This window comes from Pipistrellus kuhlii, unplaced genomic scaffold (assembly GCF_014108245.1).
Source record: "Pipistrellus kuhlii isolate mPipKuh1 unplaced genomic scaffold, mPipKuh1.p scaffold_m20_p_1, whole genome shotgun sequence".
NCBI classification, from domain to species: domain Eukaryota; kingdom Metazoa; phylum Chordata; class Mammalia; order Chiroptera; family Vespertilionidae; genus Pipistrellus; species Pipistrellus kuhlii.
The window spans coordinates 24152304-24167132 of record NW_023425404.1 but is presented as its reverse complement, the minus strand read 5'-3'; the positions used below and the strand labels follow the sequence as shown (position 1 = coordinate 24167132).

The following is a 14829-nucleotide window of genomic DNA, read 5'->3' as shown; positions in this document are numbered from 1 at the left end:
TCAACCACTAAGCCATGCTACCCAAGCCCTTTTTCCTATTTTCCTTTTCTCCACTCTGTGTAATTTCCTGGAAAGCTGACTAGAAAAAGGCTCTCCCCACCTGGCACCTGCTCTCCCTTTTCTCTTAAATATGGAAGTTGTTGGGTAGATGCTTTGCTCCCTGGTGTCTAACCTTGCCTGGGCATAAGCATCCCAGCTTCTCCCCTAGAGATTCTGATTCAGAGGGTCTAGGACAGAACCTGGCAATCTGTATGTTTAAAAAGTGTCCCAGGTCCTCCTTATGAGTTTGGGGAATAACATTCCCTCTGAGAATACACAGTCCCTGGGCCTGAAGTGGGGCCCCTGCAGTCATGTCAGAATAATTACAGTTCAGAAGGAATTTGTCACCGAAACCAGTTTGGCTCAGTGGATAGAGCATCAGCCTGTGGACTAAAGGGTCCCAGGTTCGATTCTGGTCAACGGCGTGTACAATACCTTGGTTGGGGGCACATCCCCAGGGGGGTCGTGCAAGAGGCAGCTGATCGATGTTTCTCTCTCATTGATGTTTCTAACTCTCTGTCTCTCTCCCTTCCTCTCTGTGAAAAATCAATAAAATACATTTTTTTTTAAGAATTAAAAAAAAGGAGGAGGAATGTGGCAGCAATGGAAGCTGCAGTTATCACACCCTTTTTCAGGCAGTTCTATTTGTTTCACTATTAAATGTTTTAAGCATAGTTGTTAGAATAAACAGCTGACTTTTTTTTCTTTCACTGTATTCCCCTATTAAATCTTTGCTGACACAATCAGACAGACAGAAAGCTCAAGGACCCTTTTTTCTTTGACTCTTTATTTTTAATGTGCACATACAAGCATATGAATCCATTCTTTTATATAAGCCCACCAGTGGCCTGATCTACTACTTCTAACCTGGACTATATTAGCCAGCACTTCTTCTGGTGGCAGCACCCTATTCCTGGTTTTGTTAAGAACAGGACTATTCTGATGCTCTTGAGTAATCTAAACCACCCACCAAAAATCATTATTCCACAGCCACTGGTGTAAAGAAAATGACAAAAACAAACATACCAGTTGAACCATACACAGAATCTTCCATTCAGCACAGATGTTCAAAAAGCTTTCTAGAAAATCTGTTATGTAAGTACACTCTTTTTCTTTAGTCACCTGTTCTAAAAAGGCTGCAGAGACATTTCTGCTTAGGCCTAACTGAATATGCATGTCATCCCCATAGCCTGCTAGAAAAATAAAAATATATTATTTGTGACTTTATTATACTACTAGTGGCCTGGTGCACGAATTTGTGCACATTGAAAGAAAATTAATTGGAATATTTTAATATCGCTATTCACCCTTTCTGTATAATAGAAGTGTCAACCTAATTCACAATCGACAAAGACAGATCAAAACACACGTGTGCGATTGGCACCACCGAGAGCATTATATGTATCTCATATGCTCCAGTCAACTTAGCCTTTTATAGACATAAAATAAACTTGCTTAATTAGACCTGCTTTCTGATGTACAATAGCTAAACTTTTTCCATCCCAGTGAAGCACCCCATCTTCTCTTTCAGGTAATTGTCAGAAGCACAGAAGTAAATATCAATGCAAAGCAGATTATTATTGTAGATCACATGGGGAGAACAAATGGTAAAATATTTAACTGTAGCAGTGTTTGACTATATTCTGCTCAGTGTGAAAACCTTAAATCATTTTCAAGGTCCACCATTTCTTCTTTTCAGTCAAAACTTTCTAAACTTTCTAAAACTTCATTTTCCGGTTAATGAAAAGAAAATAGGATTCCACCAAGTATCCTATCTACCTACTCCAGGACTTCTGTAAGGATCAAATGAGATGAGGAACAGGAAAATGCTTCACAGACATTTGGTTAAAATGTAAAATGTTCCCACCTGGCTATAAAGCAAGCCACGTTCCTGGACTGAAACTCCAAGGAGGCTAGTTGCTAGGGAGAGGAAACCAGATGTTATGTGTTATCATTACCCGGCACCTAGAGCCATCATTTCCGAACTGGGCTGTGGGCTGCATTTTGTGCCATGGGGTCTTGGCAGCATCAGCTGTGATTTGGTGGGCTGTCACTCCAGGGTGGTGGTGGAGCCTGTGTCCCACTTGGGGGAAACCAAGTGTTGCTTTGTGGGTGCCAGGCCATTGGGGCCATTTCTCTGTAAATGGCCAGTGCGCATCACAGCAGCTCCTGTGTTGAGCATCTGTCCCCTGGTGGTCCATGTGCATCATAGAGACCAGATAGACACTTAGCATATTAGCCTTTTAAATATATAGATGGTCTGAGGTTCTGCCTATTAGCCATGAACTAATTAAAACTGAAGAGTTGCCGAAACCGGTTTGGCTCAGTGGATAGAGCATCGGTCTGGGAACTGAAGGGTCCTGGGTTCAATCCGGTCAAAGGCATGTACCTTGGTTGCAGGCACATCCCCAGTGGGGGGTGTGCAAGAGGCAGCTAATCGATGATTCTCTCTCATCGATGTTTCTAACTCTCTATTCCTCTCTCTTCCTCTCTGTGAAAAATCAAGTAAAAAAAAAGAAAAAAGTAGAAAGAAAAAAAAGACTGAAGAGTAGCCTGGGGCATTACTATCACCCATGTGTTGCTAAATGAAGCGGGCTATTGTGTATCCCTATAAACAGATTATCAAGAATAAAAGACAGTATTGTCACATCATGCTTGCCTCTTCCTACATTTAGGAATATTTACAGCAAAGGGCTGCTCTTAGAAAAGGAAAACATACCTTCTGCAGTATCAGGATGCCTCCACTCGTGAAATTACAATTACGTATGAGTGTCATGGTTCTGGATTCTATTTTTAAACCTGACCTTGAGTTGATTTCTACTTGCCTTACATAGCTTTTCTTTCTCTTGATCAATTTCACACATTTCTTTACGTCTTTTAGGTAAAAGAATTTAAATTATTTGATGAAAACATTCTTGTAAGCCAGCTATTATTCAAGAATGGGTTCTGGAAAGATCTATTAGTTCCCTAGAAGTCATACTTACACTTTAGTGGTTGTAAAGGAAATAGCTGAGGTGGGAGAAGAGAGAACTTGTGTAAGTGAGAACTTAATACAATGTCATTCATTTAACAAAGGAAGACACTCATATGAAATGTTACCTGACTAACCAGCTATTTCCTTAGGACTCTGAAATGTCACTGCTTCCTCCCCAGTGAGTAGAAAGGGCACTGAACTGAAGATATGGGTGCCTGGTTTTGAGTCCAAGTGGATTCTAGTCCTGATTCTTCCTGGATATAACTCTGCATAATCATTTCATGCAATGCTTCAGCTCTGACTTCAATTGAATGGGAAAATAAAAATATATGTCCTACTTCACACAGTAGCTATGAGGCCTAACTGTGTAACTTGCGATAAATATGGTAGAACAGGCTCTAATAAATGTGAACAAGTCCTATAGAGTGTTAAGCACTAAGAACAGTGTTGTTAGTAACATTGTTCCTTCCATGGAAATGAGCCTATGCTTTATTAAACTCTCAAATACCCAGATTCAAAAGAGAAAGCGCAAGGAATTGCATTCAAAGGGGAATAAGAAATTATCTAACATAGCCCAACATCCCTGAAGCCTGAGAGAGGCTGATTTTCATAAGCTTGGTTATATACCAGGACTGCGGCCACTGAGCCTATTTCTACCCAAAAATGTCTGTTTTCCTAATAAAGCCAAATAAGGACCAACAGGGGCCCAATCTTCCCATGACCAAGACTGCAGACATAGAAAAGCAACACTCTGAATAATTCAGAACAGTGGCCATGCAGGCACAGAGCAAAATGGTAAAGAGAAATGTTCTGGGAGCTTACCTACTTTTTTTCAATGTTTTTTATTTTTTTCACAGAGAGAGAGATATCAGTGATGAGAGAGAAACACTGACTGGCTGCCTCCTGCATGCTCCCTACTGGGGATTGAGCCTGCAACCAGAGCATGAGCCCTAATGGGGAACTGAACTGGTTCATGGTTGTTTAACCACTGAGCCATACCAGCTGGGTCCCTTATGTTCTTTTTTATTTCTTCCTCATTTCTTCTTGACAAGGTCCTCTGGTTCACAAAAAGAACATCTTCCATCTCTTAATGACAAACACATAAGAATCTATTGATAACTTTGTTGGACTCCATTATACTATTTAAGAAAGCACACATGAAGACTGATAGTCAATTTAATGTATTATTTATGGTGTATTTTTTTTCCTTGCCAAGAATAAGAATAAACCAGAAAGAGGAAAAATAATAAAACTGGGAGACTGAAATACATAACGCAAGACACATACAAATCTACATAAAATCCTCGTGTGCTGAAAGATTTTCTTAACAAAAAGGTTGCATTCCATGTTGCTGCTAGTTTTGATGCAAACGTAATATGTACCATGGCCCACAAGCCTATGGCTTCAAGTAGGTAGAGTACAGTCATCACAAGTTATTCTTTGTTCAAGATTTCTATTTCAGAGTTAAGCATGCCTTGGTAGCAATAACAGTTATACTTAGGGCAAGGAACCCACACCAAGGAAAAGACACTGTGGAAAAATACAAAAGATTTACTCTACCTAACCTAGCAACTCCTACCGAACAACATGTACCCTGCATGTTTACGAGTTGTGGCCCGTGGTTGTGGACAATTCACTACAGAATTAAAACCAACACTGCGTGTTACATTTAGTATACAGCATAGCATGCCTTTCCTGCTCAGAGCAAGACAAATCTGCTACCCGGCAGATCGGGAGACTGATGGCCTGACAGCAGCGATGTGGCGGGATGTTGTTCTTTTTTTAGCCCCCAAATGAAAAATAATAGTAATAATAATAATAATAATAACACGGTTGACGATCCCGATTAAATTCCAGTCCAATTCAAAACTCGATTAAATTCCAGTCCAATTCAAAACTCATCTTCGGAGCTGTCAGCTAAGAGCATGACTCGGTCTTGCATGCTGTTGAATTCTCTCTGCTGGAGAAAGAAAACAGAAGAGCATTAAAACAGCAGAGCAACACTGAGGGACGGGCCCCCTTAAAAAGGCACACTCACGAGTGCACAAAGCCAAGGCGGCAACTCTCCCAGCTAATCCCAAACCACTGGGCACATCCAGACCGGCCCTGCCTCATTAGCCCCGTGTGCTTTAATAAGCAAATGAGAACAGCAAAGAATGCCCTGAAATGGAAGAGGTTTTGCTGTTATTGGTTCCATACCTTTCTTTTGTGCCTTTTGAAGCCATTTCGCCTCCTGCGGTTCATCACCTTAATGCTGTAGAGCGCTCCCAGGATGAACAAGGCTCCCGCGATCCCCACCCCTACCGGCACCAGCATCCCGGACATGTAGCCAGCCTGCAGGGAGAAGGAAACCACGTTAGGACGCTCCACAGACCCCAGCCCTGGGTTCCTCATTTCTACTGGATGGCGGCAGGTTTTTAGACACCGTGAATTCTCCCATCTGCTTCATTATAAAATAAAACAACGTTTAGAATACAGTTGGTTTTTGGGGGGAGAAGGCAAAGGGAGAGAGGCGTGGTGGCTATTTTGGGATATTTCCAATACTTAGAAGTATTACCATAAATCAGCCAGACCTCCTGGCACCTCCAGCTTCTGATTATGCACATTTGTCAACATCAGGTTTGGGTGACAGAAATACTAGTATAATTTGTATTAAAGATGGATGAAGTAAGCTTCTCAGAATGCCAGGACTATTAAAATGCTATAAATTGGAAATGTCAACCTGAGTCAAGCTTTGGGGCGAGGCGGGGGTGGAGTGCCCTCTGGGATGATGGATCTTGGGAGGGTAGGAGGAGAGCCTTGCCATGGGTGGGCTGCTCTCCCACAATCCTAGCGGCATTACAGCAGAAAGGAGAGAGAAATGTGCTTGAATGCAAGGTGAGGGCTCCTGGAAACGAAAGAGAAGGACCTGCAGAGGAAAGAGGAAGGGGGTTAGGTGTTGGAGCACAGGGAGAAATGACAGGATGAGGAGGAAGTGTGCACAGAGAGTGGGTGGGCTAACCTCTAAGAAAGGGATAATCTGCCCAGTGGACAAGTTGGGGTTGGGAGGGAATTCCACAGAGAGGAAGAGAGAGGGATAGAGAATTAGAAACATCGATGAGAGAGAATCATCAATCAGCTGCCTCTTGCATACCCCCTATTGGGGATGTGCCTGCAACCAAGGTACATGCCCTTGACCAGAATCGAACCTGGGACCTTTCAGGCTGCAGGCCGACACTCTATCCACTGAGCCAAACCGATTTTGGCTGGGAGGGAATTCTGAATGTCCCCAACCCCAAAGAAAGTGGCAGAGAAGGGCATAAAGATCTCTGCCAATAACAATGATGCCTCCAAAAGGGCCTGCAGGTGTTAAACCTATGCATGTCTCCAATGTCCCCAAGGTGTCTCTGTGGATAGGTCGGCTAAGATAGCAACGTGATCTCCACACATCCCTGGGCTTGGGTAAGTAGCTCCAGACCTACCCAAGCTCAGGGTAAGGCCGTCACAGTAAGGGTGCTCCCTGCACTTGGCCAATAAGACACCTGTGGGCTAGAGGAGGGAACATGACACTAGTCTGCCTTCCACGAAGCCCCTTTCTAAAGCCTGCCCAGACAAAATGCATGAATAATTTAAAATCTTGAAGCTGTAAAAAGTACATTAGATAGGCATTATTGTAAGGGGAAAACTATGAGTCTACTCATTTATTTATTTCTCAAGTTTCTAATAGAGCACAATTTTCAGTGTATTTCAGAATGAGCCAAGAACAGAGAGAGACAGAGAACAAAAGTTTTCTAAAAAGTGCTGAAGTATGCAGTCTGTGATGTCTCCCCAACATTTTTAGAAATAAGTGAAAGGGCTAGACAAGGCTTTGCAAAAGTGCACCCTCTTCTGCACAGCTGGCCAGCTTACTGGTTCTGCTTCCCACAGTCTTGACTTTGGGCAGAATATAAAAAACATTTCCATTGATTTGAGAACAATAGCATTGTTCACCCGCATACTAAAAGTTTTTTCTTAGAGAAACAAAGCCCAGTCATTTTGCAACAAATCACTATGCTTTGCATGAACCCAAACTTTTTTTAAAGTTCTTCCAGATCGACTTTTAAAACTTTATAATTTCCCATGCAGGAAAATACTGAAAATTTTGGTACTCTCACCACAATTGTGATTTTTTTTTTAAATTACCATTCCCAGTGCATAGAAACATATGTACGTGTTGAAACTTGATCAACTTTACACACAAGAAATTAGACTTTACATTCAGAGGATGATATCGGAGCTTTTGGAAGTTCAGCTTGATTAACTGCTCTGTGTGGATCACCTTATGCTCTGCAACTTATCCCCAGTTACAAGATGGGAACAAAGCAGCCTATCCCTTCCCAAACCTGGCTAATTGAAAATAAGCTCTCCTTTTAGAATTGTCTATAACTTGTTTCCTGCAGGAATGAAGACAAATATGATAAATGCACATGATTTCTAAGTGATCAATTCTGCCCAGTTCCTTTTCTCTGTTCAAAATTATTACTTTTATATATGGCTGCACACGTAACACCCTGAAAACACAACAGCGCTGTGTATGTTCCAGCTGAACACATAACTTGAATCTAATCACAAGGAAATAGTAAAAATAAACAAGTAAATAAATTAATTAATTAAATTTTTTTAAAAAAACACCCAAAATGGAAGAGATTCTATTTTTTTTTTCAAAAGAACTGTATTCTTTTTCTTTAAGTTTAGATATATATATTTTTAATTAATTTTAAAGAGAGAGGAAGGGGGAGAATGAGAGCAAGAGAGAGAGAAAAAAAAGGAGAGAGAGAGAGATAGAACATCAATTTGTTGTCCCATTCATTCATACATTCACTGTATGTGCCCTGTTTGGGGATCAAACCCACAGCCCTGGTGCATCAGGACGATACTCCAACCAACTAAGCTACCCGGCCAGGGCAGAAAGGACTATATTCTTAAAACATGTCAATGTCATGAAGGACAAAAGATGGCTATAAAAAAATGTTTCGGATTAAAGGAAACTTAAGAATCATGACAACTAAATGTGTTACATGACCCTAGACTAGATTCTGTACTGAAGGAGAAAACTGTTTTTATAGAGAACATTTTAGACTTATTGAAGAAACTGAAATATGGATGCTAGATTAGATAAAAGTACTTCGTTGTTGTTAAATGTACTCATGCTAATAACTGTACATGTGGGCTAACAGAATGTTCCTGTTCATAAGAAATATATACTGATGTACTCAAGATACAAGCACCTTGATGTATGCATGTTTTCCTCAAATGGTTCACAATGGGGAAAGAGATTTTAACTTGGCTACCTATTGATATATTTTAACATCTTCATTGTACCAGCAAATTATAAAGCAAATGAGGTAAAATGTTAAAAACAAGCACATCCGGGTAAAAAGCAGAAATCCTTTTCTTGTATCTTGACATTATTTCCCAATAAAGTTTTACATTTTTAAATAAACTGTAAGCCAAAATAGTACTAGATACAGTTGGTTTGTGTTCGTTTTGTTTTACATTTCTGAGAAAGGTACCCTTCCTTAGGATAAGGTATGTGCTCAGAAACATCTGTCTTCAAGAAAGCCATGAAAGAACCAAATGATACAGTGTACAGACAATGCTCTTAGGATTTCTCTGCAACAGTGGTTGTCAACTTGAGCATGCATCAGTCAACTTCAAGATTTGTTCAAACACAAGATTGTTGGGCTCCATTCCCAGAGTTTGTGACTCATGGGGCCTGAGATTTTGCATTTTTAACAAGCTCCTCAGTGATGCTACTGCTGCTGCTCCAGACCACTCATGAGAAGCACCGCTGTGAAGTATAGTCTGGGGCTTCCCTATTCTGGACAAATTCCTAAAGCTAGAAGAAATAGAATGAATGGTCTTGGATATATAACAACAGAGCTGGTCTTTAGTACATATAATAACTATGTATCTTCAGTTTTGAGAAGCAAATTGGATGTTGAAAAATATATCAATAGGTAGCCAAGTTAGGATTTGCCTAACAAGCACCACTAACTTGGACATTAACTAGGAAGAAGGTTAATGATGGAAAGAGGAGAAGAGCTGTCCCTGAATATCCATTTGCCCTTTCTTCTAGAGCAGTGGTCGGCAAACCGAGGCTCGCGAGCCACATGCGGCTCTTTGACCCCTTGAATGTTCTAATGCCACTTCTTCAAAATAGATTCACCCGAGCAGAAAACTGACTTCTGCGCATGGGCCTTGAAGTTTCAATCACACTGATCGTGCGTGCCCTATTTAGAGCCCAGCTAACTAACAGGGAAACCAATATTGAAAACAATTAAATGAAGCAAAACTGAGAAGTTTAGTCTGGATTGGCTGAAAAGCCCATGAAATATGTAGTTTAGTTTTCCATCCTAAGACATTCTGTGCCTTTCTTCAAAGAGGCAATGGTTTTGTTCTCAAATAGTTTCTCAAGATAATGACTAATAAGACTTGTATAAGTGATAACTACCATGTTTCCCCAAAAATAAAACATCCTCTGAAAATAAAACCTACTTACAGGTTCCTTCTGAGTGAAATATAAGGCATCCCCCCGAAAATAAGCCCCCCCCCCCAGGCTCTGTCTCAAAATGAAAATTAATTTACCGTAAACTGGTCGCTAGGGCCGCCCTGACTGGCGTCTAGCAACCAGTGACAATACGTGGAGTCCTGACATCACAGCTGTGTGGAGGCGGAGCGGAGGTCGGAGTGAGCGGTGAGCACAGGGTGGGAGAGAGGAGCAGACTTTCGCAGATGCGTGTAGAACAGGAGGATTAGAGCGGATGGGACGCAGTGAAGGTGGTGAGTGCTGATCTGTCTCTGGTGACACTACCTGTTGCTCGCGGCCGCCCTCATGATGACTGAAGGTTCTCAGTCAGTGGCAGACCCTGCTCCAGCCCAGATCCAGGCCCCAGCAAGCCAGTGATAGTCCCCAGGCAAGCCCCAGGGGGTAAATGTCTGATAAAGGGGTAGGTGGGATGTCTGGTGAAGGTGTTCAGTGGCACAGGGGTGGGGGGAGGGGGATCACTTAAAATGACACAGGTGGATCAGAGGGGGCAATCAAAATGACACAGGAGGATCAAAGGGGGTTACTAAAATAGTAAACCCCCCCCCCATTCTCCGGTGCCATTGTGATTTCCCCCCTCTGATCCCTCCTGTGTCATTTTAAGTGATCCCCCTCCCCCCAGCTTGATACCCCAATTCCGGTATTTTTTACCCTTAGAAATGAGCGCAAAAAGAAAAAGCTACTCCGTGGAGTACAAGAAAGGAATCGTGGAAGACTCTTGGGGCCAAAATCTTACTGCTTTCTGCAAAGAGAAGATGTTGAGTATCTGATTGGTCCGAAAATGGCAAGCAAAGTATGGTACCTCATTGAACAAGTGGACAAGGGAAATGCTAAAAAGCACAAGTGTGGATCAGGTCGGCAACCATTATTTTTGGAGTTGGAAGACCTGATCTGTGAATGGGTTGTAGACAGGAGAGCAAAGGCTTTAGTTGAGAAAAGGGCTCAGATTCAAGAATTTGCCCTTGCAATGGCACTACAGTTTGACATAGCCCACGAAGACTTCAAAGCATCACAACATTGGCTGGATAATTTCCTTCAGCAAAGTGAACTGTCTTTAAGAAGATCTACAACGCTGTTTAGGTTGGAAGATACTCAAAGTTATTAAGCGAGCACTTGCATTCAAGTCCTTTATTGATGATGCTGACTTCTCTAAATACAATCTTTCTAACATGATTGCTATGGATGAAACTACAGTGTTTATGGGCCGATCATCTCAAACAATAATTAAACAGCGGGGTGCCTCCTTAGTGTACATTATTCCCTCCACTGCTTACAAAAGTGCACGTGTTTCCTGTATTTTGGCAATTCGTCTGGATGGCACTAAAATCCCACTTTTAATCATTTCTAAGGGCAAGAAGGAAAAGATTGAACGTGTTTTTGGCATTTTTATTCTTGAAACTGAAAAAGCCTGGGCCACACAAGCAGTTATAAGGAAGTGGGTCGATTTGATGCTTCTGCTTGTTATGCAAGGGAGCCAAAGAGGTCTGCTAGTCTGGGATGCAGCCAGCACTCACCACACTAAAGACATGAAGACATTTCTTCATGAAAGAAAAATAGATCAGATAATGATTCCCGCAGGAATGACGGCCTATCTCCAGACTCTTAATATTGCAATAAACAAGCCATTCAAAGGCAATTTGTGCATAGAAATTAATGACTACATTGAAAATAGAATGGAGAGAAATCAGTGTGGAAACTTTCTGAAACCTAAACTGCAAGAAGTTGTGACTTGGGTGAAGAATTCATGGGAGAAAATCACTGACAGTTGCATTGCAAATGCACTGTGAGCAGGCTACGTTGACAAGAAGTACTCATTTAAAGACAGTGCTGTTGCTAAACATGAGAGATTTGGTCCACTGGTTCTGAAAGAAATGGAGTCACAAGAAATTCACCAGGAAATTCAGGAATTGGATTGTTATGATGATGTTCCAGAAGATGATGACATGATTGTCATTGAATAAATGAGTAAATTCTTGATACTATAGGATTCACAGTTTGTCTGGTTTGTGTTCACAACTACCGTACTACTATACTGTATACGGATAATAAATTTCCTTTATTTTCATTTAACAATAAATGTGTACCGTATTCTTCTTCATGGAAAAATAAGACATCCCCTGAAAATAAGACCTAGCACATCTTTGGGAGCAAAAATTAATATAAGACACTGTCTTATTTTCGGGGAAACAGGGTAGCTAGATGAAGAGAGAGAGAAAGAGAAGGAGGGAAGAAGAGCTACATATATATGTATTTGTATACACATGAATGTATGTGTCAAGTAAGTGCATAATATTTCTCATGGAGGGTGAGATATATGGAAAAGATTAGAGTGAGTCCCTTCAAAATATGAAGATATAAGACATTAAATAAGTAAACCATGGTGGGAGTCTCAACTATTTTTTTTCCAATTTTTTTAAAACTAAAACTAAGACATAGTTGAAACAATTACTATAAAAATGAATAGAGGGTTAAATTTTTTCAAAATAACCCAGGATACTAAAATCCATACATAAAATTATTTCTCTTGGTGAAAAGGACCAGGAAAGGTACCAGGCCTTTGAGATAAGATCAGAAGGAAGTGCCCACAAGAATAAAACTTATGGTCTTTGTCTACAGCTGCACAGATTTTTAACTCGAATAGCAAAGCTATTTATACATACAGGTAAGAAATGTTGCAATATCCAACTTCAAAACAGGCTGCATGCCAAAATTTGTTTTCTTAAGTCTATTTTTGTCCATTCCTGTAACTCAGCATACTCTCTATAGAAACAATGACATATGAATTCCTAAATTAAACTACCAACGCCTGTTTACTTCTCATTGCATATTTTCCCCTGAAAAATAACAAGAAGCACTACCAATGTAAATACATACAGCTCTTAGCTGGTGAACTTTTCTTCCCCCAAAATCTTGTTCATCTTACCTGATCAGACACACAAATAGTCTCATTCTCAAAAACTATATTTGTTAAATTTTACTGAGAGGCAGAAAAATAATAGTGAGGAGAATTAACATAATTTATCATGATAATTGCACTTAGTTTTATTCTTGCATTCTTTAACATTGAGCTACAGCAAAATAAATATTAACCATTCAAATATGGAGGAAATTGACAACAAATAATAAAAAAAGATATGGAAAACCATCAACAGAAGTATATTCTAAGGTAAGCAAATTAGAGGTAACTCAATACCTGGCAGTTGATAATATTTTCATTGAACTAACCCCCAGTTAAATCTGAACTGGGCTCTGGTAATGGGAGTTGACACAGGCTACAGCAACAAATTCAAGATGCCATCAGTATTTTCACAGGAAATTCCAATTTAAAATTACAAGGTAGCCAAAAATGAAAACTTGGGCCATGTGGAGAACCAAAAGAAAATGAAAAATATGAACCCAGAAAGAAGTTTTAATATTGTCAACCACAAAGTGGATAGAAGAATTAAAGCAAGAGAGGAAAATATTTTTCAATATTGGCTATTCCAGACAAATCAGCTCATTATCATATAGTAAGTAGCGGCACTGTGATGGACTACATAAAATGGGGTATAAAGAGAGTGGTCAGGTATTTGGATGTTTTTGTGCCACCCCCCACTATAGTTTAAGGGTGCCCATTCCATCTCAAACTTTTATTCTTAAATCAAGTCTGCCCGTGGGTCAGAAGAATCAGTGCCTTCCAAAGCCAAGATATTTCTTCCTCACAAAGGAAGATCAGGCTTAAAAGAGCCTTGAATTGGGACAAGAAATGCCCAATAACATGGGATTACAGTCCTGAAATTCTCTAGAAGGAACTCCACTTTGATATGTTGACAATAGTATTGAGTAGAACATGCCTCTTATATAACATTTACTCTCTAGAGCACCATTCATTTCTTAAGGCAACATCTGGTATGCTCAATCATCAGATGTTGCTTTAAGAATAAATGTTGGCTCTAGCTGGTTTGGCTTAGTGGATAGTGTCAGCCCGCAGACTGAAGGGTCTCGGGTTTGATTCTGGTCAAGGGCACATACCTCAGTTGCAAGCTGAATCCTGGGCTCCTGTCAGTGCGCATGCGAGAGGCAACTAATTGATCTCTCTCTCTCTCTCTTTCTCCCCCTTCTTTCCACTCTCTCTAAAAATCAATGGAAAAATATCCTAGGGTAAGGATTAACAAAGGGAAAAAAATAATGAATGGTGCTGCAAGAAGAAACTTATAAAAAAGATCTTTTTTCCTTGGTCCTGAATCTTTGCATAGGTTACCAGAATCAGAATAATGAATTAAACTCCATTACTTTGAAGTATTTATAGCTGCCAAAGCCATGACATCTAAGGTAAATCTGAAGGAAGATCTCTTACCTTGTCTTTTAGTTTTTCCATCCAGCTTCTCACTAGGGAAAATAAGAGAATAAAATGTAAACAGCCATCATTTTACTTATATTTCATTGTGTTAATTCTATAACATTTGAATAGCAATAAGTTAACTTGATACAATATGAACAGAGAATATTTTCTTTGCTAAACGTATTTTTTATTATTATAAAATGCCTTGGAGGGAGGTCTGGGGAAGGAGAGAAGAAATCACTTTTAAAATATCAAGGTCATTTCTTATCTGACATTTCCTCCTGAGTTGTATTCTTCATTGTTTTCCATTTTTAAGTTCACTGGGAATGTTATACTTGAATCAATGTCAGAACAGAGTAAGGTCGGAAGTAGCAATGGGCAGAGCATGCTGGCCCAGCACTGGCTCCAAAGAAAAGCATTGGCTTTCCCATTTGAAGGAAAACTTGACCAAAGGTGAGAGAACAGAAAGTACTTCTGAAATCTCTCTAGCTTGCAAAGTGTGCCACTGCATCGTAGCATAACCATGATGAAAAAAATAAAAACAATAGTCAAGTAATATTTATAAAAGGCAACTGGAACGGATTACATCCACTACGAAATGTTTCACAGACCATTCTTACAACCATTTGGAATTACATGTACCAAGAATAGAAGCAAGCATTGATCAAAATGATCTAATGTGTTAGAATGATCATGTAAAGCACATGTGTCAAACATAAGGCCCGCGGGCCAAATCCGTCCCGCCAGGCCTTGCAATGTAGTCCGCACCACGCTGTCATCACTGCACTCCGCTGCGTTTCCATCACAATGACAGTTTATGACTGTTCAGTAAACCATTCGGCCCGCGATTTAGGCTGGATTTTAGATTTTGGCCCCTTCTCTGATTGAGTTCGACACCCCTAATGTAAAGAGTAGTTTAAAGTTAGTGGT

General features: G+C 40.3%; 1 protein-coding gene across 3 annotated transcripts in view; it reads right to left on the bottom strand.

Moving 5' to 3' along the window:
* Positions 1–4178: 4178 nt before the first annotated feature.
* ARMH4 (armadillo like helical domain containing 4) overlaps positions 4179–14829 on the bottom strand; it is a 103067-nt gene continuing 92416 nt past the window's right edge. For 2 of the 3 annotated variants that reach the window (XM_036435345.2, XM_045580203.1), the window contains exons 6-8: positions 13915–13946; positions 5213–5347; positions 4179–4973 (exon numbers count right to left, since the gene is read on the bottom strand). In XM_036435345.2, the coding sequence (XP_036291238.1) occupies positions 4905–4973; positions 5213–5347; positions 13915–13946 (236 nt within the window). In that variant the 3' untranslated portion in view covers positions 4179–4904. The remainder of the gene's footprint in view (positions 4974–5212; positions 5348–13914; positions 13947–14829) is intronic. The other variant, XM_036435355.2, reaches the window with a different exon arrangement.